Source organism: Arvicola amphibius, chromosome 4 (assembly GCF_903992535.2).
Source record: "Arvicola amphibius chromosome 4, mArvAmp1.2, whole genome shotgun sequence".
NCBI classification, from domain to species: Eukaryota; Metazoa; Chordata; class Mammalia; order Rodentia; family Cricetidae; genus Arvicola; species Arvicola amphibius.
This window is the reverse complement of record NC_052050.1, coordinates 15,413,472-15,438,792: the sequence shown is the minus strand read 5'-3', so window position 1 is coordinate 15,438,792 and position 25,321 is coordinate 15,413,472. Positions and strand designations below refer to the sequence as shown.

The following is a 25,321-nucleotide window of genomic DNA, read 5'->3' as shown; positions in this document are numbered from 1 at the left end:
TTTCCGAAAGCACCCACCCCCTCAGGCCGGGTATTCCAAACGGTTTCTGTGGCCAGATTTTGTGGGCATGGCCCAGGTCAAGCCCTTAGTTCAAAGTACCCAGTTCCTTGCAGCAAGCACACTTCACTCCACGGAAGGGAGCGGACTTCTTTAGAGAACAAAGTACATCAAGAGCTGCGCCTGGCCGCTCAGCCGGCAGGACTGCGGTGCCGCCGGCCACCCGCGGGGAGGACAGCCCTGCACTGGAGGGCCTCTAGGCTGCAGCTTCGGGGGCACGGACCTCTGCTGGAAGCTTTGCCTGAAGCTGTTTCACGAAGCACACAGCCCTCAGCGACATATTCCCACACCCGGGACAGGAATAGAACTGGTGGCTCTAGCGAGGGCCCACGCGTGTCAGGGAACAGAACAGCTCAACGCCTCCCGCCTGGCAGCGGAACGGGGAGGCAGCAGGCTGCACCACCCGTCCCCACCAGCCCCTCACCCCCCCCCACCCCCGCGCGCTGTTTCCCTGGCTGCTAATGCACCCACGCTGTGCTTTACTCGACTCGTCTCTCTCAGTCTCGGGTTCCAGCTCTAGACCATGTTTTGCCTGCAATGAGGCTCAGCCACTGACTTCCTGATGGGTGCTCCTCCACAGCCAGGGGTGACTCTTCCTGGGGAAATTGTCACACCTGTCATCGGAGTGGCCAAGGGAGCTGTTTGATGCAAGAAAGTTGAAGCCCTTAGGGATACCAAGAGGCTGCTCCTGGGCACTGACTGGCAGCCTGCCCTGCTGGGGCCATCTGTGGACAGCAAAGAGGAAGGCAGTGTGGAAGGAGAGAAAACGGCTAGCTGTGGGCCCACGCCAGTATTCTGAGTTTGAGGCCACCCTGGGCTACAAGTCCTATCCTGATGCACACAAGATCACACCTAAAAGGAAAAGAAAAGGATTTTAAAATTTAAAAAAAAAAAAAGTTGGGCAGGTCTGTAGAAGTAGTCTAGGGTGTCATGTGGGCCTTTCTCACATGCCCTTAAAAAAAGTTACGTGCTCTGTAGTTGTTAGACAAGGTCTCCAGCTATGTCCCTGAGATTGATGCTCAACGCCCATCCTCTTGTCTCTACCCCCAAGTGCGGGGTTTATAACTGTGTACCATGCGCCACTCCCAGTGTACGCAGTGCTGGGGAGTGGGTCCAACACAACACTCCATGCATGCCAGGCAAGGGCTCTGCCAACTAAGCTGCATTCCCAGCCTCAACTGTAAAAATTTCTAAGAAAATGGAAAGTGGGGGCATCTGATGACCTGGGAAGCCTCAGAAAAGGAAGGGAGGACTTCCTTAAACTGACATTTATGCCAGGCAGTGGTGCTGCAATGCCATTAATCCTAGTACTTGGGGGGTAGAGGCAGGTGATCTCTGTGAGTTTGAGGCCAGTATGATCTACAAAGTTAGTTTCAGGACAGCCTGGGCTACTCATAGAGAAACCCTGTCTCAAAAAAACAAAAAAACAAAACAAAAAAAAAAAACAAAAAATGAAACAAAAACCTGGGTTTGAAGTGCCTCACCCAGGGGACTAGCCAGGTGGAAACGCACGGAAACAAGGCTCGAGCCCGTCCCCTTGCTCTGGTCACTGGCTGCCAGGACAACGGGTTCTTGGGTTACATGGTAGCTGGGTATTAGCACCAACACCAGAAGCCACGATAAAGCCCTCCACCCTTGGCCGACATAGCCCTGGTACCCTTTTCAGATAACTTTGCCAAGGCAAAATTTAATATAATACTCCCGAAATTCTAGGGAATTAAGAGACCATGGGTTTTTAAAGAAACTGGTATGTCTGCTTATGAAAGCAACAACTGCCAAGTCCTATACCCACTATACCCACTCGGCCCACTCTGGGAGAATGATAGCCTGCACTTGAGTCTGGCCATACAAGCCAGCTACAGTCTTTGCACAGATGGAAACATTAGTGGCATTCCTAACATACTCTGAAATTTTTAATTTGTTCTGATAATGAAACTAACACAACGTAAGACTTACTCAAGCCCTCAGACGAGGCAAGACATTTATGGCCCTTGAAGGAGGCACCAAGGCAGCAGCTGGCAGGGGCATTGGCGGATTCTTGGGAAGGAGTGTAACAGGCAGCCGAGCTAAGAGGTTTCAGGTGTCAGGGCCCAAGAGAGAGGTGGGGATGAGGATGACCCGGCCCTGGTGCTTAAAGACAGAAAACTGGGGAGACGCCTGAGGGCAGGGCAGGGGCAGGATGCTTAGGACTTGTCCCCCATTTAGCCCCACAGGATCTGGGAGCACAGAACATGAGTGCAACAGCCTGGGAGGAGAGAGTGCGGGGAAGAGGAAGTACAGGGTCCCTGGGTCGTGAGTTAAGCTCTGGGCTTGGACTTCAGCCTCGGGGCTACAGCAGTGTCTCTTCCTTCTACAGAGGCCCCAAGCTCACAGAACAGGATGTCAGCTTCCGGGTCTCTCCAAGTCCCTGGTGACTGGGACTCCCTGTGTCTTTTCAAAAGCCACAAAAACAGTGAAGTCTCTTCAGAATGTCCTTTCAAGCAGCTGGCAGCCAGCTCTGCCAGCATAATGTCCTTTCTACCCAGTCTGCACCTAGAGGTAGGTGCTGATCCTCAGGAAGGGCCCCCGGGGCTCACACCCCACCCCACTGGAGGATGCAGGCTGCATTGGCTCAGAACTCCCAGTCATCCACCTCCAGGTCTTCCAGGTTTGTCACCAGGCCAAAGAGTTCACTGTGATCCTGAGTCTGGCTGCCCTCAAAGTTGGTGATAGGGGTGACAGGGCGAAGCAATTCGGGCAAGGCCTCGGAGGCACGTCGCTTGATCTGAGGGAGAGAGACAAATTGGAGGGAAGATCCTACAACTCAGGACACCACAGGGCCTTCAGTTACCAGAACATGGTTCCTGCCCCGTGGTGCCCTGGAGCCAAAAAGGAAAGGCAGGCAAGTGCCTCATAGGGCTTCAAAAACCAGTATTCCTCTAGTTCAGTCAGGCAGAGGAAGAACACCTACCCCTACACTAAGAGGTTGGAGGTGAGGGGTGCCTACAACCACAGGGCAGCAGCAGCAGGGTGGGAACCAGGGGAACGCTTGCTTACCTGCTTGAAGAAGGAGTGGTTCAGGAGGGTGCTGGCGTTCGGCCTGGAGAGAAAAGGAAAGCCTCACGTGACCCCTGGGCTCAGCTGTCCAAACCCTGACACTCACCCTCTCCGAGACCCTCCACCTCTTCCCTCAGCTCTCCCAACAGCTACCACCCAAAGCCACCCAGGCTGGCTTCTTAGCAGAAAGCTGGTTCTTCTTGCTGTGGAGCCACACACTCCTCTGGGAATCCAGATCTCTACCTAAGAGCCGGCCTCCCTGCTGGGTGTAAACACCAAGCTCCCCATCCCCGGAAACTCAGCTGAGGGCCAGCAGAGTACCTTGCGTCAGGGCTGCGCTGAAGGCACTGCTCCACAAAGTGGTGGAAGTGGGGGGAGAAGGTTCGGTGGTACGGGTGGGAAGGCGAGTCACCGTTGGAAGGCCGGAGGCTGCTAGTGGCCAGGCTGTCGTTCAGGCAAGGGTTGGCAATGGAACGTGAGGGGCTCATGGTCAGCTCCTCGGCTGGGATGGTGCTGGTGTCCAGGAGGCAGGGCACTGTGCCATTCAGCTTCTCTAGCAGCATCTGGTGAAGAGACAGATCTGGGTTGTGCCCTCACTCCCTGAACAAATGGGATCTCTGGGAGTGAAGATCAAAGCTGGGGCTGGGTAGGGTTATGACAATTTGACACTAACAAGAGTCCTCTGAGAGAAGGGAGCCTCAGAGGGCATTTTCTCTTAAGACTGGAATTACAGTCATGAGCCGCCATGTGGACAGTGGGAATTGAACCTAGACCCTCTGGAAGAGCAGGGAGTGCTTTTAACCAGAGCCATTTCTCCAGCCCACTGGGCATTTTTAAATTAGTGGCTGATGGGGGAGGGTCCAGCCCATTGCGAGTGGTGGGTTCTATAAGAAAGCAGGCTGAACAAGCCAATAAATATAGCATTCCTCATAGCCTCTGCTTCAGTTCCTGCCTCCAGGCTCCTGGCCTGCCTTCCCTCAGTGATGGGCTGTTTCCTGGAAGTGTGGTCATGGTGTTCCACCACAGCAGTGAACACCCTCAGACGTCATGTAAAGCTGGCTTTTGCAAAGGAACACTGGCCACTGGCTGGCAGTGAAGGCAGCTGGGAGGAGGGGCTACAAGTGCCCTCCACCAGGGCTGGACTGAAGAGCCCAGCTTCCTCTTGCCCTTGACAAGACATGGAACTCCTCTGACTATAGAGCCCTCTCTTTAGCGCAGCGGTGGAGCGACATCCCTCTGTGAAGCCCAGCACCACTCTGCCAGGCCCAGATGGGTCCAGTGGAGTCCACAATGTGGCATCTGCAGCACAGCACCTGGGCTGATGGGCATGCTGCATCTGGGCAGACCCCACCTGGGAGGCTGTTTTCAAAGCCTTCAAGCTTGGTACATGCAAAACCAGCCACACCTTGAAGGCAGCTGCCTTTTTATGTGACCCCAGGAACATCCTGAGCACCCCAAACAGAACTTGGAGCTGTCTCTGGGATTGTGCTAATATGGGAGCCTCTAACAACGTTACTATTTAAGTTAGCCTTAAATTCAATCTCTCCATCTCTGTGGCCACATTTTAAGTGATCACTGTACCAAGTGGCCAGTGGCTCCCTTACTGCAGAAACTGCAGGGACAGACACTTCCATTATGGCAAAACGTTTTATTGGACAATGTTGCTTCTGGACCTGAACCACTAACTAGGTTCACACTAAGTTTATACTAACTGGGTTTTAACTAACTAGCTCAAACTAACTAGGTCCATACTAACTAGGTCCACACTAACTAGGCTCACACTAACCAGGCGCACACTAACTAGGCCCAAACTAACTAGGCTCACACTAACCATGTTATTCCTTCTTGAGCAGATCCTGTTAATTATTTTTCTTACACATTTCTCTTTCCTTCCTTCCTTCCTTCCTTCCTTCCTTCCTTCCTTCCTTCCTTCCTTCCTTCCTTCCTTTTTGAGATACGGTTTCTCTGTGTAGCTCTGGCTCTCCTCTATAGACCAGGCTGGCCTCGAACTCAGAGATGCACCTGCCTCTGCCTCCCAAGTGCTGGGATTAAAGGCATGAGCCAACCACTGCTCAGCACACATTTCTTTTTTTTTTTTTTCCGAGACAGGGTTCCTCTGCAGCTTTAGAACCTGTCCTGGAGCTAGCTCTTGTAGACCAGGCTGGTCTCGAACTCACAGAGATCCGCCTGCCTCTGCCTCCCGAGTGCTGGGATTAAAGGCGTGCGCCACCACCGCCCGGCCAGCACACATTTCTTATACGTATGCTCCACACCCTAATTAGTCTATCAGAGCTAAATTAAGCTAAAATCAAGGATGGATAGATCTGAGTCGCCTTTCAGATAGACAGATGGTCAGATAATCTGCTGCCATCACCCCTATGTGTATCTCCGGCACTTCCCTATTTGGGACATGAACCAAAGACCCTAGTGATCACACAGGGTATGCTTTTGCTTCCTTCTCCAGCCTCATCCCCAGCAGCCCCCGAGATGCCTGGACCCAGTTGCTTACAATTCTGCTCTGTGCCCAGATCTAGTTCCTTGTTAGCACACGTATGTATATTGCTGGAAACTGGTCAGGACTCATGATATCCTAGGCAAGCACTCTGCCGTGGGGGAATATTACTTTAACTATGTAAAGATGTGCTACATTTGTTTACGTTGCGGAGTATTACTTTAACTATGGGAAGGTGAGCTACATTAGCTTCTGCTGCCTTTGTTAACTATGTAAAGGCGTTACATTTGCTTGTGCTACATTTGTCTAATTATGTAAAGATGTGCTGCTGTTTCACTGTGCCTCCCTAAAGCACCTGACTGGTCTAATAAAGAGCTGAACAGGCAGAGAAAAACTAAGCAGGCTGGTGGACAAAGAATAAGTAGGAGGAAAACTCTAGGAAGAGAGAACGAAGGAGAAACAGAAGACGCCAGTCAGCAGACACAGAGTAGGACACACAAAAAGGTAAAAAGCCCCAGAGCAAAATGCAGATAAAGAGAAACAGATTAAAATAAGAGCTAACTAAGACCAAGCATTCATACCTAATAAGTCTCTGTGTCATGTATGATGTGGGAGCTGGTTGGTAGTCCAAAGAAAAAGCCAGGTATACCCTACCACTGAGCTATACTTCCGTCAAGGGTAGGCTTCTGTTCCTGCTCTCATTCTTCCTTTTTTTTTTTTTTTTTTTTTTAATTTGGTTTTGTGAGACAGGGTTTCTCTACATAGCCCTTGCTATCCTGGAACTCACTCTGTAGACCAGGCTGGCCTTGAACTCACAGAGATCCAACTGCTTCTACCTCCCAAGTGCTGGGATTAAAGGCATGCGCACTACTGCCTGGCCTGTTCCTGCTCTTTATATGGTCAACTGCTATTAGCTTTTAAGGTTAGATCAGGGGCTGGAAAGAGGACTCAGTAAAGAAAGCTTGCTGCTCTTACTGAGAACCTGAGCTTGGTTCCTGGCATCCATGCTGGGTTGCTCTCCACTGTCTGACTCCAGTCCCAGGAGCTCTGATGCCCTCTTCTCAACTCCTTAGGCAACCATGGCAACCATGCATACATAACGTGTGTGTGTGTGCGCGTGTGTGTGCACACAATTTTTTTTTAAGTATTAGACAAAGTATTATCACCACCTAGAAGTTCCTTTGGTCTCTGCTCAAGGTAGCTGACTCAGCCATTCTCTAGCTTCACCCTGCGACCCCAAGGTGAGCGATCTGTGAGCCTGAGGGGGAGGCCTGCTCAGGCTCTTGCCTCCTCCTAGTTCTAGGTCTTGTTCCTGAAGATTCAGGTGACACTTGCCCAGACGATCCCAACTCCGTTTCCTGTGTGTGACAGGCCTGGACAAGTTTCTTCTGTGGGTCTGTCTGTCTAAGAGCAGGCCACACCACTGGCCGTGGCCTACAGGCAGGCATGGCAGGGGTGTGAGCATAAGCTGGACTCAGAATGCAGGTTCTAAAAGTGTGTGCCAGAGTACAGTGGCACAGTTCTCAGAGATGCCTGAGAATTTGAAACCGGACACTGATCATCTAGTTGTTCTTAGGAAGGAAGACAACAAACCTAATGAGTTTATAAGGACGGGCAGCTTAGCTAGGCATGATGGTTCATGCCTATAAATACAAAACTTGGAAAGTGAGGCAGGAGGATTGCTCTAAATTTGATACTAGCCTGAACTACGGAAGAGGCTATTCCACAAAACAAAGCATAACAGAATTGTTCAGTGCCATTCACAGTCTGAAGAGCCATGTAGTGTCCAGTGTGATGTGGCCTCTCTCTGCCTGCCCTACTCGCCCCACCCCATGGGTTGGGCTTGGCGACCACAACATTCAGCACCAGAGAAGGGAACAAAGAATTGCACAAGTGCCCTCCACCAAGCGGGTGGGAAACTTCTTGAAGCAAAAAGACTGACTCTAACATATTAGTAACCACAGTCAGTGTCCCAGTGTGGCAGGAAGCAGTGGGCATCTGTGGAAGGCAGGCAGCTGAGAAGGAAGGGAGCACTAGTCTGCAGGCTCACCTGAGTGGCAGGCATATCCTTGAAGGGGACATGGCCATTAGCTAGTTCACACGCTGTGATCCCCACACTGTAGATATCAGACTTGGCATCATAACCCTGAAGATTCTAAGTTGGAAGAAAAAAAGCACAGGTGACTCCATTTGCAGCCCTGCTCGCATTCAGGACCGGACACTGACCACGCTCCTCACCTTCCACTGCAGGGAACTGCTGTGTGAGAAGAGCCAATGTCTAGCGCTGCTGCAAAATGAGCAGGCACACTTGCATGGGTGTGCCTGCTATGCACAGAGATCCAGAGCACCAAATATTTCCAGAATGTTCTCTATCTTTAGGGTGCTAAGTGTCCCTGAGGCAGACACTAGGGTCAGGTTGGGGACCCCACACATCCACAGCTGCCAGGATTGGGTGCTGCGGCACACCTGGCCAACAGGGGCTCGTCCCTCCAGAACCTCTCACTCTACCAGAAGAAACAGGGAGAAGCCCCATCCCAGCAAATTCCTGGGCTTCCTTAGGGAATTATGATTGGGTGGGAGAAAGGGGATCCTTGGCCCAAGGACACAGACCTGCTGGAGAACTTCTGGGCTGAGCCACGGCAGGACCTTGACACTGTATTTTGGAAAATCATGGACTGCACGCTGCCGCTGCCCATGGCTGATCATGCTGAGGTTGCTGCGTAGACCGGACAGGTAGACCTTCCCATCCGTAGAAATCAGAATGTGGCTGGCCTTGACACTCCTGCAGGGAGGTGAAGACAGTGTCACGCGGTCCTGATGCTACAAATCTGCAGTCTCCAAATATTAGACCTGGTCAGCTCTCACCCATATCACATGCATATAAGTGTAACTCATACATACATAAAGGTGTTTATGAATATTTTCAAACATACCTGAAAACAAGAAAGTAACATGCCCCATTCATGCACCATTACATTTTCTTTTTTAAGATTTATTTATTATGTACAGTGTTCTGCCAGCATGTATGTCTCCGTGCCAGAAGAGGGCACTAGATCTCATTACAGATGGTTGTGAGCCACGATGTGATTGCTGGAAATTGAACTCAGGACTTCTGGAAGAGCAGCCAGTGCTCTTAACCTCCAAGCCATCTCTCCAGCCCGCCATTAGATTTGTTTGTTCTGGGTTTTCAGTCAGGGTTCTCTCTGTAATCCTGACTGTCCTGAAACCCACTCTGTATACCAGGCTGGCCTTGAACTTATAGAGATTCACCTACTTCTGCCTTCAGAGTACTGGGATTAAAGGTGTGTGCCACCATACCCAGCCATTTGATTTAAATAAACAAACAAAAAAGGTTTCTTTTTATTTTTAATCATGAGCACATGTGTCTGTCTGTGGGTGTATATGTGCACAAGAAGGCTAGAAGACTGTATCAGATCCCTGGAGCTGGAGTTGTAGGCAGTAGAGAGATACCAATGTAGAGCTGGGAGCCAAACTCAAGTCTTCTGCAGAATTAGTAGACTCTCATAACCGCTGAGCTGTCTCTCCAGCTTAAAGGCTTATTTATGTGAGTTGTGTGGGAGTGGCTATGTGCATATGTGCCCGCGCTGTCAGAGCCCTTGGAGCTGGAATTACAGACAACTGTGAGCCACCCAATGTGGGTGCTGAGTCCTCTGCAAGAGTGGTGTGTGTTCTTAACTGCTAAGCCATCTCTCTAGCCCCTATGTTATTATATTTTAAAACTTACTATGTGCCTAGAACCAAAATGCCCTCTAAATTTGTATCTTTATATCCGCAGATTAGTGCAGCTCTCAAGCCTCATCAGAGATGTTTCTTTGTCATGGACGATGACTAATGGCAAAACTGACAGCTGGTCAAAGTGCAGTTAGTGAGTGTCTAGGGACATCTGTGTCACTCTCCTCTCACCAGGGCTCCAGGACCATTGCAAAGAAAGGGATGTTAAGATGGTAAGCGCCAGAGGTGAAGCCAGGCAGTGGTGGTGAACGCCTTTAATCCCAGCACTCGGAGGCAGAGGCAGGTGGATCTCTGTGAGTTCGAGACCAACCTAGGCTATAAGAGCTAGTTCCAGGACAGGGTCCAAAGTTACAGTGAAACCCTGTCTTGAAAAACCAAAAAAAAAAAAAAAAAAAAAAAAAAAAAAAAAAAAGAGTCAAAGGTGGGGAAGACCTGACCAAAACAGTGTGCCCTCTGGACACAACCTGACCACTGTACTCATGACCTCACAGAAGGTGTGGCTGCCTGCACAGGACCCAAGAATACTGAGCCAGTCAGCATTCTAGCATTTCGAGAGAAAGGGGCTCAAGAACCTCCGCCCTTAACTGAGAGGTTGGTGGCTTCTGGGGGAGGAAGAGTCAGTTTTATTTAACAGTGTGGCCCCTAGCATGTTGACTATGTTATGGTGGATGGGCCCAGCCATCCTGGAACTGATTATGTAATCTAGGCTGGCCCCAAAGACTGAATGCTCTGATATCTGCCTCTTTTTTTTACAAAAATATTTATTTATTTATTATGTATACAATATTCTGTCTATGTGCATGCCTGAAGAGGGTACCAGGCCTCATTACAGATGGTTGTGAGCCACCATGTGGTTGCTGGGAATTGAACTCAGGTCCTCTGGAAGAGCAGGCAATGCTCTCAACTGCTGAGCCATCTCTCCAGCCCTGATATCTGCCTCTTACAGGCATATAAGATAGACCAATGATTTTTATCTGTTTGCTTTTGAGACAGGGTTTCTCTATGTAGCTCTGGCTGTCCCGGAACTCACTATGTAGACCAGGCTGGCCTTGAACTCAGATCTGCTCCTAATACTTTTACTTTCTGTTCTTGAGAAGTGCATGGGTGTGGTTTAAATTTATCTAATCCTTTCTGTTAAGCAATTCACTCCTTTCTCACTCAGTGCTGACTTCAAGGGACCTACCATTCCATTATCCAGGGACAGACACTCAAGATACTTCTACTCAGTACAAATCTAACAGCAGTCAGCACGCAGCAGGTGATGTCAGCATGCAGCAGATGTCAGCATGCAGCAGATGTCAGCATGCGGCAGACGTCAGCATGAGGCAGGTGATGTCAGCATGTGGCAGGTGATGTCAGCATGTGGCAGGTGATGTCAGCATGCGGGTCCACTGATGGCATATAGCCAGAGCTGATACGAGCCTCTGTCCATGCCCCTGACTGGCTGCACTGGATTCTATCCAGCCTCCTAACCACCACCAGTTATTCATACAATGTGACATCATGTTTTCATCTGCAGTTCTCTGATCGCTAGGGCTCGGCTGTAACTTCCCATCCTGCCACCCTGATGTTCTCCACTGTTCTACCCAATCTCCTTGTTGCTCATGTGGGTTTCAGCAAAGCTAGCGCCTGCCACTCTGCACACATTACTCTGTACACCGTGTCATTTAGGAGACAGAGATCTTTAAAGCCGATCTAAGCATACTTATCATTTTCTTCTTTTATGCTTTTAAACGTCTAGTTCTTGTTATGTAGGTCCCAAAACTGTCCCTCACACTGCCTTCGACGTAAGTCTGCAGTGTGGGGCTGGTGACATGGCTCAGTGGGTAAAGGCACTTGCTGCCAAACCTCAGTTTGATCCCTGGAATCAATGAAGTGGAAGGAGAGCTCCAGTTCCACTGTCTTCCCCCACTACGAGCTGGTTTTCCTGACAAAACCACTAAGCAATCTGTCTTTGGGTTGGCCATGGGCCTGCTCTGAGGCACATAGGAGTAAGGCAGGGGTCAGGGGTCAGGGGACAGTGATCCACAGTAGATTTATCTGTCACACAATAAAGATCAAGGGGACTAATGACTGTCTCCTGAGTGGCAAGCTCAGAATCCAGATCCTTGATTCCGAACTCCACCTTCACTGGGAAAGGGTGAAGTGGCTGGGAACATACCTGTGCACATAGCCCATGTGGTGGATGTAGTCCAAGGCCTTCAGCACCCCCTGCAGGATGTATGCAATCGCCAGTTCATTCATGCCGTCCATGAAGTGTGTGCCAATGAGATCCTTTGCAGAACCTGAAAAGGATGCCAAGGGTGACAGGAGAAAGAAAATGGCACAGAAGGAACTGCCAGGTGTCCTAGAACCCTTCCCACTCACCATATGCCATGAATGATGTGACGACCCACAGCTCATTGTCTGAGATGAAGGTGGCTCGATATGGCACTATATTGGGATGGCTGAAGAGTTTAGAGACATGAAGCTCCCCCTGAAAGCAACGGCAAAGCTGGGTCAGGGTCACGAATGGTATTCAACGTGAAGATGGCAGTGGGATAGTGTGGAGACCTAGTGTCTTCTGGATGCTCTCCTCAGAGTCCTTCCAGTGTAGGAAGGCCCACCGTGCCTGGGGAAAGTCACCTGATTTGCCCACTCGGGCCTTTGGGTGGCTCTGCCATCCACCAACACTCACGAAACTCAAAAAGTAACCCTTCACCATGCAGGGTCACTGCTGTCAACACAGTGAGAGTCAGCCACCTCAGAGATGACCAAAATACAGCAGTGGCTAAAGACTTGGGAAGTGATTCGCCTAATCCCAGATCAAGGCTTACACTTCTTTCTAAAACAAGAGTACAGGGGCTGGAGAGATGGCTCAGCGGTTAAGAGCATTGCCTGCTCTTCCAAAGGTCCTGAGTTCAATCCCCAGCAACCACATGGTGGCTCACAACCATCTGTAATGGGGTCTGGCGCCCTCTTCTGGCCTGCAGACACACACACAGACAGACTATTGTATACATAATAAATAAATATTTAAAAAAAAATAAAACAAGAGTACAATCCCAGCCAGGGTGCTGAGGCAGGAGGACTATAAGTTTGAGGGCAGGCTGAGTAACAGTGAGATGCTATCTAAAAACAAATACTATATACATCAAAGTGTAAGAGTTGACTGAACTAATGGACAAATGAAACTATGGAATACAGAGACATTTCCGAGCACCTTGACTGGGGTCCCCTTCCCCAGAAACAGGTGTATGAAACATTTTATTAAAAAAAAAGTTCAAAGGAACCTCAGAAGAGCCAGGACCAGTGCTCTGAGCAGCAGTTCTCAACCTTCCTGATGCTGAGACCTTTAACACAGCTCCTCATATCATGGCAACCCCAACCAAAAAATTATTTCATTGCTACTTCATAACTGTAATTCTGCTACTGTTATGAACTGTAATGTAAACATCTGATATGTGACCCCCTAAGGGGTCGTGACCCACAGGTTGAGAACCAATGGCTTAGAAAGTTGGATAGGAGGACTGTTGAGTTTGAGGCTGGCCTGTGCAATGTGAGTTCTAGAGCAGCTGGAATGGGAGACCCTATCTTCAAAGAAATTAAAAACAAAACAAAAAATGCAGAAATTTCAGGTTCCTGGCCTTTATTACCTAAATTAAGACCATGTGGGCAGTTCCTTTTGCCTGTTTATTGTTTCAGAGAATAAAATTCAAAAAAAAAAATCATATGGGCAAACATGTTCTGGAATAAATTAAGTTTTTCCCTACAAATAACTAAGCTAGACTGGCCCCATCTAGCAGCTATGAACAGAGGAACTTGAACAACATAGTTAGGTAAGCATCTCTTAAGGAACACACTACATATGAGATGCAGGAGCTGCACATAGCCCTGAGTCCACACTGCGCTGGGCACTGTGCACACTGGTATCATAGGACCACGAGGAGTCTCACCCCACTTGGTTCCTACACCAGTTTAGCAAGAGGGAGACTCTGTGCTTATCAAATCGAAAGGCATCTGCAGCAAACATGATGCACTGATGGTCACTGATGACAGAGCAGGTGGCCCTGCTTGTGGACAAGACATCCTGGGACTGAGTACCTCTGCCGCCTACACTGCTGTGTTTGCCTGTCTCTCTGAATAATGCAGAACAAGGCAAAGAGAAATGTTGAAATAAGAGGGGACATCTGGGCTGAGCATCACCACAGCCTGATGGACAGTGTCAAATACGAAAGACCCTTCGCTGCTGCCTCCTGACTTCTGAACACATGGCCCGCCTAAAGCAACTTCTAGAGGAACGAAATGAGATTACTGTGTAACTGGGAGCCCACCCTCCAGGGGTCACACCTACACTTTATTACCTGCAAGAATGTCACCATCTCATTGGAACAAGCTTCTAGGTTGATCCTTCGTACTGTCACATATTCTCCTGTTGGTTTGTATCTGGCTAAATTCACTGTCATTAAGTCCTCAAATCCTTTACCTAAAAGAAAAGACAAATGACTTAAACAAAGACAGCCACAAAGATTTATCTACTCTAAAGAAAAGAGACTCAATTTCAGCAGAAAATTCTAGTTAGAATATAGCTGACATTTCTTGGTTTTCCCATCAGTCCTTTTCAGCCCATCATCGTAGTGGTCCATGGCCTCCTAGAAATGATGTCTTCCCATCCTTGGCACAAGAAACCCACAGAAGCCCACTGTCACCACAAATCCGTGCAGCTAGCTGAGGAGCTGTGGCAGGAAAGTGAGCATGCCCCTGGGAATTACCTATGATGGTGAGCAGCTCATAACACCCGCCCTCTGGCAGAAAGCTGCCCATGTTCTCCGGTTTAGAGAGGGATGCTATGGACTCCGAGCTCGCCTCATTGGCCTAAGGAAAAAGAGGAAGAGGTTAACTGAGAAAATGGGGGTGGGGCAGAGGTGGTAACAAATGCAGTACAAATGAGGACAACTGTCCCGGTCACCTGCCACTCTGTCTGACCCCTCCAGTGACCGACTGCTAAAGTCTACCCAGTTCTTGGTGGAGAAAAGCATGAAAAAAAAGCCAGGGTTAGAGAAATACATGATTTCCAGTTTTCTGCTGCATTGGGGTCCAATTTTTAAGGTGGCAAACTGCAAGGTTCTAAATGGTCAGACCTATAATCCTGTTCTAGAGCAGCGGTTCTCTACCAGTGGGTCATGACCCAATGGGGGGGTTATATATCAGACATCCTGCATATCGGATATTTACATTGCAATTCAGAACAGTAGCAAGATTACAGTTATAAAGTAGCAACGAAAATAATTTTATGTTTGGTAATCATGAGGAGCTGTATTAAAGGGTGACATCATTAGGAAGGTTGCAAACACTGTACTAGAGGAACACTGCTAGAGGAGCCCCATTCCTTTAGCCGAGTCCAGGCTAGTCATTCCTGATGTCCCCACGAGATGGGAGAGTAACTGACTCCCTCAGCTACAGGCCCAGAGTCTGCATGGTCAGCTCCTGGGTCCCTGTCTCCTCAGGCAGAGGATGAAGCTGGGTACCAGCCACTGAGGATGTGGACACCTCTAGCCTTTGAAGTCCTGAAGAAAGGTGGCCAGCATTGCTGAATGTGGGAAGCAAAACAGCACACAGAAGGGCAGCTTTCACAGGCCTCCTTTCCTTCTAGACCCAAATGCATTCAAATGACTTGGAAAGTAGATTTTTCTCCCCTTAAACCTCCCTTCATGTGTGTCTAGCTGGAATGCAGAAATCTGAGGCCTATGCTGTATACCAGTCATAAGCCTGGCCTCAAGTCAAGTGTGATGGAGCATGCCTGTAATCCTAGCATTCAGGAGGTGGAGGCAGGAGGATCAGGAGCTCCAGGCCAGTTTTGGATACAGGAGACCCTGCCTCAAAAAGCTGAACAAAATACAACAAACCTGGCCTTCCTATTCAGGAAGAAACTGTTGTCAATGCGCAAATGGCTCTTGACTCAGCATTAATGGTAAAAGTTGAAAATGTTCAGACAAGGTGGAGAGTCAAGAATATGACAGCAGAGACGCCACAAAAACATTGTGCTTGGCATCCTATTTAAATATACTCTTCAGGGCTGGAGATAAGGCTCAGTGGTTAAGAGCACTGGCTGTTCTTCCAGAGGACCTGGGTTCAATTCCCAGCCCCCACATGGCAGCTCACAACTGATACTTTTTTTTTTTTAAAGACAAGGTCTTTGTAAACCAGCTGGCCTTGATCTTAGAATTTGCCTGCCTTTGAACTCCTGAGTGCTAGGGCCTGGCCTGGAATATATGGCTATCTCCCTGCCTCTGCCTTCCAAGTGCTGAGATTAAGGAGTACACCACCATGCTAATGCTCTTTCAATAACGGAAGTGTAGACCAAGGAGGTAAACAATTTGCTAAATAATGAGAATGTGCTTATATGACACAGACAAGATGCAGGCTTCTGCCAGGGAAAATGTCTTGTTGCTGACTGAGTACATCTGGTTTAGAACTACTACTAATGCCTCGCTCCATAAAAAGGCCAAGTGGCCCTGCCTTGTACTTAAGAGTGACACTAAAAGCTGGGTGTAGTGGCACACTCCTTTGATCCCAGCACAGCAAAGGCTGAAAGATCTCTGTGAGCTTGAGGCCAGCCTGATCTACAGAATGAGTTCCAGGACAGCCAAGCTACACAGTGCAACGCCATCCCAAAAAACAAACAAAATAAGAGGGAGGAAGGGAGGGAGGGAGGGAGGGAGGGAGGGACTAGGAGGGCTCTAGTTGAGCAAAATGGATCCCTTTTAATAAAGTCTATTTTCAATTTAATCCCTTTTTTGTGTTTTGTTTTGTTTTTTCCTTTGAGACAGAGTCTCTCTGTGTAACAGCTCTGGCTGTCTTAGAACTCAGTTTTTGGATCAGGCTGGCCTTGAACTCACAGAGATCCACTTGCCTCTACCTTGAGTGCTGGGATTAAAGGCATGTATCACCCAGCTTTTTAATACATCTTTTCTGCTCTAAGCCTCGGCCATAATATTCTATTCAGTTATAGTTCACTGACTTTCACTGTTGTATAATAGTCCTTCCAGGACTACATCTCAAGTCATCCATGCCGACACTGATGAGACTGAGTTCTTACCCAGCTCTGCTAGGATGAACTACTACAAAACATGTCTACGTCTCCTGACCAGAAAGAATTACCAGGTTACAGACCACATCCAGCCAACTTTATGAGACAATGACATATTGCTTCCCAGGCAACTGCGCTATTCACACCACACTCTCAGTCCTGCATGGTTTTTAATTGTGTTCATGTCATTGTTATTATTGTGTGTATATAATACACTCATGTAGGTGTGCAAGCGTACTGCTTTGGAGGTCAGAGAGCATCTCTGCGCAGGCAGTTCTCTCCCTCCACCTTTAACTGGGAGAACTGGGGACTGGAGTCAGGACACTGGGTCTGCACAGCAAGGGCCTCTCCCTACTGAGCCACACTGCCAGTCCTCTTGAATAATCTTGCTTGCTGTGTCTGGTTCACAGGAGGCCCGGTGGGTTGCTGTGAGATCTGGCTCCCTGCTCTGGACTGCGAGTGCCCACAGGCTGGGTTCCTGCCCACCTCACTTTCCTCATTTCCCCAGTCACTCTCCCCAGGCAACAAGCATGTCTCTGCTCTTAGTGAACCTGTACCAATCATCTCACCTGTAACACTTTTTTTAAAATTTATCTTTATTTTGTGTCCTGGTTTGTTTTTTTGTTCAGCTTGACGCAAGCTGAAGTCATCTGGCAAAAGCAAATCTCAGTTGAGAAAACTGGCTGAGTTGAGAAGATGGCTCCATCAGATTGACTGCAGGCAAGTCCAAGGCATTTTGTTGGTTAATGGTTGTTGTGGGAGGGCCCAGCCCTCTGTGGATGGTGCTACCCCTGGGCAGTAGCCCTAAAGAAAGCAGGCTGAGCAAGCCATGGAGAGCAAGCCAGTCAGCAGAACTCTTCAGTTCCTACCTCCAGGGTCCTGCCCTGACTTCCCTCAGGGAGACAAGGCTGTAAATTGAAATAAATCCCAAGTTTCTTCCTTACATGGCTTTTGGTCGTGAATTTACCACAGCAATACCGGTACCAGGTTCATGGGGTATTGCTGGAGAGACCTGGCCATGTTGTTTAGAAAGGACTGTGGATGGAGTTTAGAACTTTGAGCTGGAAAAGCCACTGAATACTTAGCCCTTAATGGGTTGTCCTGTGGGAGCTTAAGAAAAAATATTGTTGGGAGCAATGTCTGCCTCTGGTTCCTGCCTTCCTGCCTTAATTTCCCTCAGTGATGAGCTACAAGCTGCAGGATGAAATACGCTCTCTCCTTCCCAGGCTGCTTTTGGTTGTGGTGTTTATCATCGCGATAGAAAGCAAACTAAAACAATGTGTGTTTTGTCTACACACATGCAAGCGCACCACGTGTGTGCAATACCTGTAGTGGCCAGAAGAGGGAGTCAGATCACCCAGAACCAAAGTTACAAATGGTTTTGAAGTCACCACATGGGTGCTGAAAAATGAACCTGGGTCTCTACAAAAACAGCAAGTATTCTTTAACCTTTGAGCCATCTCTCCAGTCCCTTTAACTCCTACTTGGCTACAACTTCCATCCCCATTTTTTTGTTGTTTTGGTTTTGAAATAGTGTTATACAGCTCAGGCTAGCCTCAAACTCTGTGTAGCTGAGGCTGCCCCCACCACACCTGTTTTACAGCAAGTACACACATGCCCATCTTTTTTCTCATCACTGTCTTCTTATCATTTAGGTCTCAAATACTTCAGAGATGACCCTGCCAGCAAAGCAGAGTAGGCTCCCATCACTTGACTTCGCTACTTGCTTTACGTTCCTCACAGAAGTCACTGCTAAACCTGAGTCATCTATTTCCTGTCAACTCCACTAGAAATGCGCTACAGACTGTCATCCTCACTGCTGTCATAGCAGCAGTAATAACCAGGAATAACTGGAAAATTATAAAAGCAAAGTAGGAACTCAGGAAGCTTTCTGCAACCTTCCAATGAGAATGAGTAGGGTGAATGGCAATCCCTCTGGAAATCGGGCTCAAAGAGATACACTGGTCCTGCAGCACCTTTACTAGAGCCTGACACCTGCGGGCAATCAAGCATTACTTCTTTGTTGTTCTTGTTTTTGAGACAGAGTTTCTCTGCAGCTTTGGAGCCAGTCATGGAACTCGCTCTGTAGACCAGGCTGGCCTTGAACTTAAAGATATCTGCCTGTCTCTGCCTCCTGAGTGCTGGATAAAAGGCGTGCGCCACCACAGCCCAGCACGTTACTTTTTTTTAAGCGAGTAACTTATTATGGCCCTAATGAGAAGTAACTGTTTAAAGCTGTCTCTCATTTCCAAACTTCTTAAACTTTCTCTAGTTTGAAAAAGAGATGAAGAAGAACAATTGAGTCCTCAGAGTAAAATATTTGTTATGTGTACTTTTTTATTATATGTATTTTAAATAACTCTGTAGAAATCTACAAATGGAAATTTATTACCTGTGTCCTACTTCCCGGCAGGGAGGCATACAAGACACACTACCTAGTGAGCTCCAACTATGGCATTTCTTGTTGCACACACGCAGGGAAGGCCTCAATGAACTGCTTACATAGGAACCTGACAGATACTTCCATGATCTAGTTGTACAGAAAATGACCTTAAAGTGCGACCTTTAGCAATCAGTCTTTTAGGTGCTGGAACGTGGCGCTTCAGGGGATGAACTAGTCTAGAGGCTGCTGCGGCTTCTACATGGTTCTGCCTGACTCACCACAAACCACTGTAAAACAAGGCTTCCACTCGTGGCTATGCCAGAGTCAGCGGCCAGTTTTCATAGGACGCAAACAAAGCAGGAAAGAGAGGGACAGTCTTGTGTTCCTGGGGAACAGGATTGGTCACACTATATAATCAGTCCCCCTAGGTCCCCTGCACAGCTACACGTCTACACTCCTCTAACAGACCTGAAGTGAATTACACATCTGAACTGGCTTCCATAGACGGATTAAAATGCAGAAGGATTCCTGAGAGGTCTGGTCTGCTGCTGACACAAGAAAGGGGGTGTCCTGGCTAGTTTTCTGTCAACTTGACCCAGCTAGATTTCTCTGGAAGTGAGAAACCTCAGTTGTGAAGAAGCCTCCACTAGATTGCCTGTAGGCACGTCTGTAGAGTATCTTCTTGATTAATGGCTGATGTGAGAGGTCCCAGCCCACTGTGGGTGGCTCCACCCTTGGGCAGGTGGTCATCAGTGGTTTAAGAAGGCAGTCTGAGTAAGCCATAGAGAAAAAGCCAATAAGCAGCGGTCATCCGTGGCATCAGCTTCAGTTCTTCCTTCCAGACTCCTAAAGTTCAAGTTCCTGCCTTGACTTCCCTCAGTGGGCTGGGACTCCGAATACGTAAGCTAAATGAGTTCCTTTCGGTCATGGTGTTACCACAGCAACAGAGAACACACTAAGACAGCGGCGCATGCATCTGCACGTGGGCACTGAGGTGTCAGAACGGCCAGGTCTGCTGGGAAGGCTGGGAAGGATTGGGGGGAATTTGGGGCTGGAAAAGCTGCTGAGCGCTCATAGCTCACTGAGCTGTTGCGGGAACCTGGAAGCCAACGCTGAGAGTGGGCGATGATGGAGGGCTGGCTTGTGAAGTTTCAGGAGTAAGCCAAGACTATGGGGCTGTTCATGTGCTTTTGGAATTAAGAATTTGAGGTTCTGTCAGCCAGGGCTGAAGAATCAGCTGTGACAGAAGACCGGAGCTCATTAAAGTCTTCCAGATTATAAGTCTGTTTAGAGCAAAGGGATGGAATTTTAGCTCACTAAACAGCCTAGCATAGTTATACCACTGTAACCTGGAATCTCAAATTACTCAAGGAAATTCTGTTTTTTTGTTTTGTTTTGTTTTTGTTTGTTTGTTTAGGTCCCCACAACATTAAAAAACATTTTATTTATTTTGAAGCATTTTAAAAACACATAAGCCATTGACAACTAAAAATAACCACATAACCATAAGCCAGTAGCATTATTTAAAACAAAATCCAATAAAGCATAAGACAGTATGATACAGCACCAAATGAACACATTCAACTTTCTACAGGTTTCACCCAGGACAGTTTTTGCTAGAACACCAGCAGCTATGAGCATATAAAAAAACATGTCATTAGTATTTTTTTCTGAAAAAGAATCAGATCTTAAAGGTTTTTCAAAAAAAAATTTAATGCAATTTTTAATTTTTTTGAATTTTATTTGTCTCCTGAATGAAAACACATGGGCCTGACGGACAGGCACTCCTGGGAGACGGTGTAAATGCAGTCAGAACTAATCTAAGCACCACCACCTTCACTCAGCCTTGGGCTTGCCCACAGGAAAAGGGGTCTGCTAAGGGAAGGTTCTGTTTTTATCTCTCCCTGTTCTCAGGGTCTCACTCGTGAACAAACCCTGGTTGACCTCAAACTGGTAATCTTCCCGCCTCAGCCTCCGGAGTGCTGGGCCCATAGGCGAGTGCCAGTCTGCCCAGCCGCTGTGCTCTCTTTTTGTAAGACCATGATTCACATTTCCAAACAGTGTGGTGCACTGTGCACATCTGGTGCTAGTTACTTAGGGAAAGTAAAGCACAAGCGGAGGGGGAAGACAGCAAGAGTCTTGCAGCTTTTGCCAGTTTAAAAAAAAAATCTGGTTCAAGACCAGCCTGGTCTACAAGAGCTAGTTCCAGGACAAGCTCCAAAGCTACAGAGAAAACCAGTCTCGAAAAACCAAAAAAAAAAAAAAAAAAAAAAACTTGTATCTATCTGTCTTGTATGGTTTTTTGTTTTTTTGTTTTGTTTTTTTTTTTGCGGGGGTGGGGAAGAGAGGTTGAGTTTTAAATATTTTTCCCCAATTGCATGTGCACATGAGCAGGAATGTGGACGTGTGTGGTAGTCAGTTTTCTCTTCATGAGCAGGAATGCGTACGTGTGTGGTCAGTTTTTTCCTCCCACCTTTATAGGGGTTAAGGCTGGTTTCTCATTCTGGTGCCAGGCTTGCCCAATGTATGCCTTTACCAGCTGAGCCATCTCTGGTTTTAAACTTGCTATTCTCTTGCCTCAACCTCCAAGTGGTGGGACTACAGGTATGTGCCACCACGCCTGACTCTGGTTGTTTGCTCTCTTCTGTTTGGTACTGAGGGTGGCACTCAGGGCCTTCTGCATGTTTGACATACAGAGCTACACCCTACCCTCGGTTCTGAGAGCCAGGATGACAGGTGTGGTATGTGCCACCACACCCAGCCTGTTTTGTACTTTTTAATTTTGGTTTTGTTTTTACAGTAAGAGACATAGGTCTTGACTTATGAGCCAGAGATCTGCATTTTCTCAGTCGAGTGAATTTTACTGGTATCAGTCTACAGATGAGGAAGTGAGAAGCACCAACTGCTAAAACTGAAATTTCAAACTAATGAACTCATTTTAGAGGGCGAGGGAGGGGTGGGAAATGAGGAGGCCTGGGAGGGGAGGAGGCTGGAATCCCCAGCTGGGACATCTCTGCTCTTTAAAGCACACACTAAAGTCTTTCCAGGGCGAAACCTGAAGTATCATCACAAGTAAAAAAAGAAAAATTAAAATTGTACCACAAATCAAGCTGAGAAGACAGAACAGCAGAAGCATAACACGAGAGCCAGCAAAACACGCAGTCTCTACAAGACATCAACTCCATGCAGCAACCACGAGCCAGTGCCCAGAAAGCCACTTACTTTTCTCCGAGTGTCACCCGGAGGCTGCTCTGGGGTAGAGAAATTGATTGTTGGCATTTTGTTGTTAGCAGAAGACACGCCCACATTTAGACCAGCAATTATCACACTTAGGACTACAGTTAATAACAATCCACTTAAGTCATACAGCACTGCACACTACAGAGCCACAGCGAGACCCATGCAGCCTCAAGGGACTTGCACGTGAATGTGAGCCTCGTCCACAGCTACCGCCCTGGGCACACATTTCCTTACCATCAGCATACTGTTGCTGTGCACAGGCCTGCTTCTGAGCACTGTACTTGGTGAACAGAATCCCACTTTCCCCTGCCCTTGGTTCTTTAACCCCCACTCAGGCCAGTCAGCTAACTACCACTGAACTACACACCCATGCCCCAAGCTCATGTATTTTTTAAATTTCCTTAAAAACTTTTAAAAATTTTAAATGATTTATTTACTTTTATTTTATATACACTGGTGTTCTGCCTATATGTATATTTATGTGAGGGTGTCAGAGCTCCTGGAACTGGAGTTACAGACAATTGTGGGCTGCCATACGGGTGCTGGGAATTGAACCTGGGTCCTTTAGAGGAGCAGCCAGTGCTTTTAACTGCTGAGCTATCTCTCCATCCATTTTAAAGAATTTTGGCATTTATTATTGTAAGTGTGCTCAAAGCAGGAGACAGCTGTGGAAGCTGGTTCTCCTCCATATGAACTTGGCTCGTTAGGCTTTTTTGTTTGTTTGGTTGGTTGGTTTTTCGAGACGGGGTTTCTCAGTAGCTTTGGAGCCTGTCCCATAGACCAGACTGGCCTTGAACTCAGAGATCAGGCTGCCTCTGCCTCCAGAGGGCTGGGATTAAAGGCATGTGCCACCACCGCCCAGCTCGTTAGGCCTTTTTTCAGACAATATCTAGCTATATCTCAAGCTGGCCTGGAATTTGTGGCAATCCTCCTGCTGCAGCCTCTCAGAGTACCGAGATTACAGCCATGGCCCATTGTGTCAAGCCCAAAATTCACTTTAAAGTCACAGGGCTGGTCGGCCGCTTCAGAAGAGTATAGAGACTAGACTGCCTTTTACAGGTGTGGGTAGGCTTGTCTGTTTTAGGGCAAATGGTGTTTTCAGCCCAGTAGCACACATCTAAGGGACCCGACGGCTGCCCAGCTCAATTCTCAAAGTCGGAGGTGTTTGACTCTGAACTGAGTACAGAGGTGGCTTTGGGCATTAGCTGCTGGGAATGAAACAGACGAGTCACAGAACAACCAAGTGACCTCCTCCTGCTCACAAATCCTCTGTGTGTGCCCTTGAGTCTTTCCAACTTCAAAAGTAATAAAAATCAGTAACATGGGGGCTCAAGGTGTAGAGCAGTGGGAGTGACCTGCCTGCAAACCACAAGCTCTGGGTCTCATCTGCTCAGCACAGAAGAAAAAGTAAAGGGCTTCCACTGTAAAGTACAGGGCTGGTTATACATTTTCAAACATCTTAAACCATAAAATTTAAGTACCTTAAACTAGAGCAAATCAGAGGAGGGAAGTTTAATCACCAAGGAAAGCACCTTTCATTGGGTAACTGAGTAAGTATCCCATTACTTGCCACAGAAAATCAGAGGAAGAGTAATGTGGCCTTGGTTTCTCAAAGCAATAGTGGTTCTCCTCAGACAGCAGTTTCTGGTACACAAATACCAGAAGCAATTGCTTACAGTAGTTAGTGAAAGTGAGAAGCCACATGGAGGGAGGGCAGGGAGGTTACATGAACTCCAGCTGACAGAAGGCAAGTTCCAAGCTGTGTAAGATTGGGAGATACTGTCTACACTGAGCTGTGAACACGCAGAGAACAACACTTTACCCACCTCAGACCACAGGCTAGAGGCTGTCAAGACAGCCAGAGGCTAGGTATGGTGGCCCATCCCTTTAATGCCGGCACCCGGGAGGTGGAGACAGGGATCTCTATGAGTTTGAGGCCAGTCAAGGCTACATAGTGGGACCCTATCTCAAAACTAACAAGAAAAAAAAAATCCCATCAAAGACCAGATATCCAAAGACCACCCCCTCAGCCAGAAACTGAGAATCCATTTTTTCCAGTCACATAGTCTGCACTATTTGTGACTGACTCATTATCAATTGAACTTGCAAATCAATTTCTATAAAAAGTTATTAGTGCGTGTGCGAGCACATGTGTAATGGCACACATGGAGGTCAGAGGACAACTCTGGGATTAGTTCTTGTGCCACCTCTACATGATTCCAGACAAAACAAGCATCTCATCAGCCACAGTGCTTAATTTTAGAGCATTTCATTCCCATTAATGATGAGAGGGAGCTGAGACTAGTAACAAAAATTATTCTTGGTTCTATTAGTTTATAATAATTTTATATTTATTTATCTGTAATAATTTTTTAAAGATTTATTTTATGTATGAGTGCTCTTTCCGCATGTACAACTTTATGCCAGAAGAGAGCATCAGATCACACTAGAGATGGTTGTGAGTCACCATGTGGGTGCTGGAAGTTGAACTCAGACCCTATGGAAGAGCTGCCAGTGCTCTTAACCACTGAGCCATCTCTCCAGCTCCTACTGTAATAATTTTTATTGGTTCTAATTAAAACAAAAAGAGCCTATCTTTTTTTGTGATTTTTTTTTTTTCGAGACAGGGTTTCTCTGCAGCTTTAGAGCCTGTCCTGGAGCTAGCTCTTGTAGACCAGGCTGGTCTCGAACTCACAGAGATCCGCCTGCCTCTGCCTCCCGAGTGCTGGGATTAAAGGCGTGCGCCACCACCGCCCGGCTGTGATTTTTTCTTTTACCTAAAATGTAACACTTTGACCAAGTCTCTAAACACCACTACTCCAGAATTTCTGTGAGACTCTTTAAGGAAAATAAATTAATAGTACCATCTAGAAATTAATACATTTGAGTTTTCAGTTTATTTGTAGATGCTGTGGACTGCTGTTTCTTCACCTAGACTATCATAACAGTTGGAAACAATGAATGGGGCTACACTGTTTTGTTATAATTACTTTTTGGTTTTTAGAGACAGGATCTTGTTATACGTCTGCCATCTGCCCTTGAATTCCCTTATGTAGTGCAAGATGGCCTCAAACCCATGACTGCCTTGGCTCCCCAAGTGCAGGGACAGCAAACAGGTGTGTGCCAACATGCCCAGCCACCACTACTATTTTTACAGAGAAATTTTTTTTCCACCTGAACTAAGATCATAATTTCCAAAAGGACTTAACTTTGGAAAGGGCCAAACAGGAATGTCTGCGCTTGTTAAATCCCAAAGGGCAAACCTACTGGCCAAGGACAATTGCTTGATTCATTCACGGATTTCATGGAAAGACCAGATTAAAGAGGAAGC

General features: G+C 47.5%; 1 protein-coding gene across 10 annotated transcripts in view; it reads right to left on the bottom strand.

Moving 5' to 3' along the window:
* Window positions 1-2,009: 2,009 nt before the first annotated feature.
* Strada (STE20 related adaptor alpha) overlaps window positions 2,010-25,321 on the bottom strand; it is a 32,429-nt gene continuing 9,117 nt past the window's right edge. For 9 of the 10 annotated variants that reach the window (XM_038327131.2, XM_038327126.2, XM_042054977.1 and 6 more), the window contains 9 exons: window positions 14,050-14,152; window positions 13,642-13,763; window positions 11,666-11,774; window positions 11,460-11,583; window positions 8,156-8,327; window positions 7,596-7,700; window positions 3,415-3,656; window positions 3,094-3,136; window positions 2,010-2,821 (listed from right to left, as the gene is read on the bottom strand). In XM_038327131.2, coding sequence (XP_038183059.1) covers window positions 2,669-2,821; window positions 3,094-3,136; window positions 3,415-3,656; window positions 7,596-7,700; window positions 8,156-8,327; window positions 11,460-11,583; window positions 11,666-11,774; window positions 13,642-13,763; window positions 14,050-14,152 — 1,173 coding nt within the window. In that variant the 3' untranslated portion in view covers window positions 2,010-2,668. Of the gene's footprint in view, window positions 2,822-3,093; window positions 3,137-3,414; window positions 3,657-7,595; window positions 7,701-8,155; window positions 8,328-11,459; window positions 11,584-11,665; window positions 11,775-13,641; window positions 13,764-14,049; window positions 14,153-21,972; window positions 22,002-25,321 lie in introns of all 10 variants that reach the window. The other variant, XM_038327136.2, reaches the window with a different exon arrangement.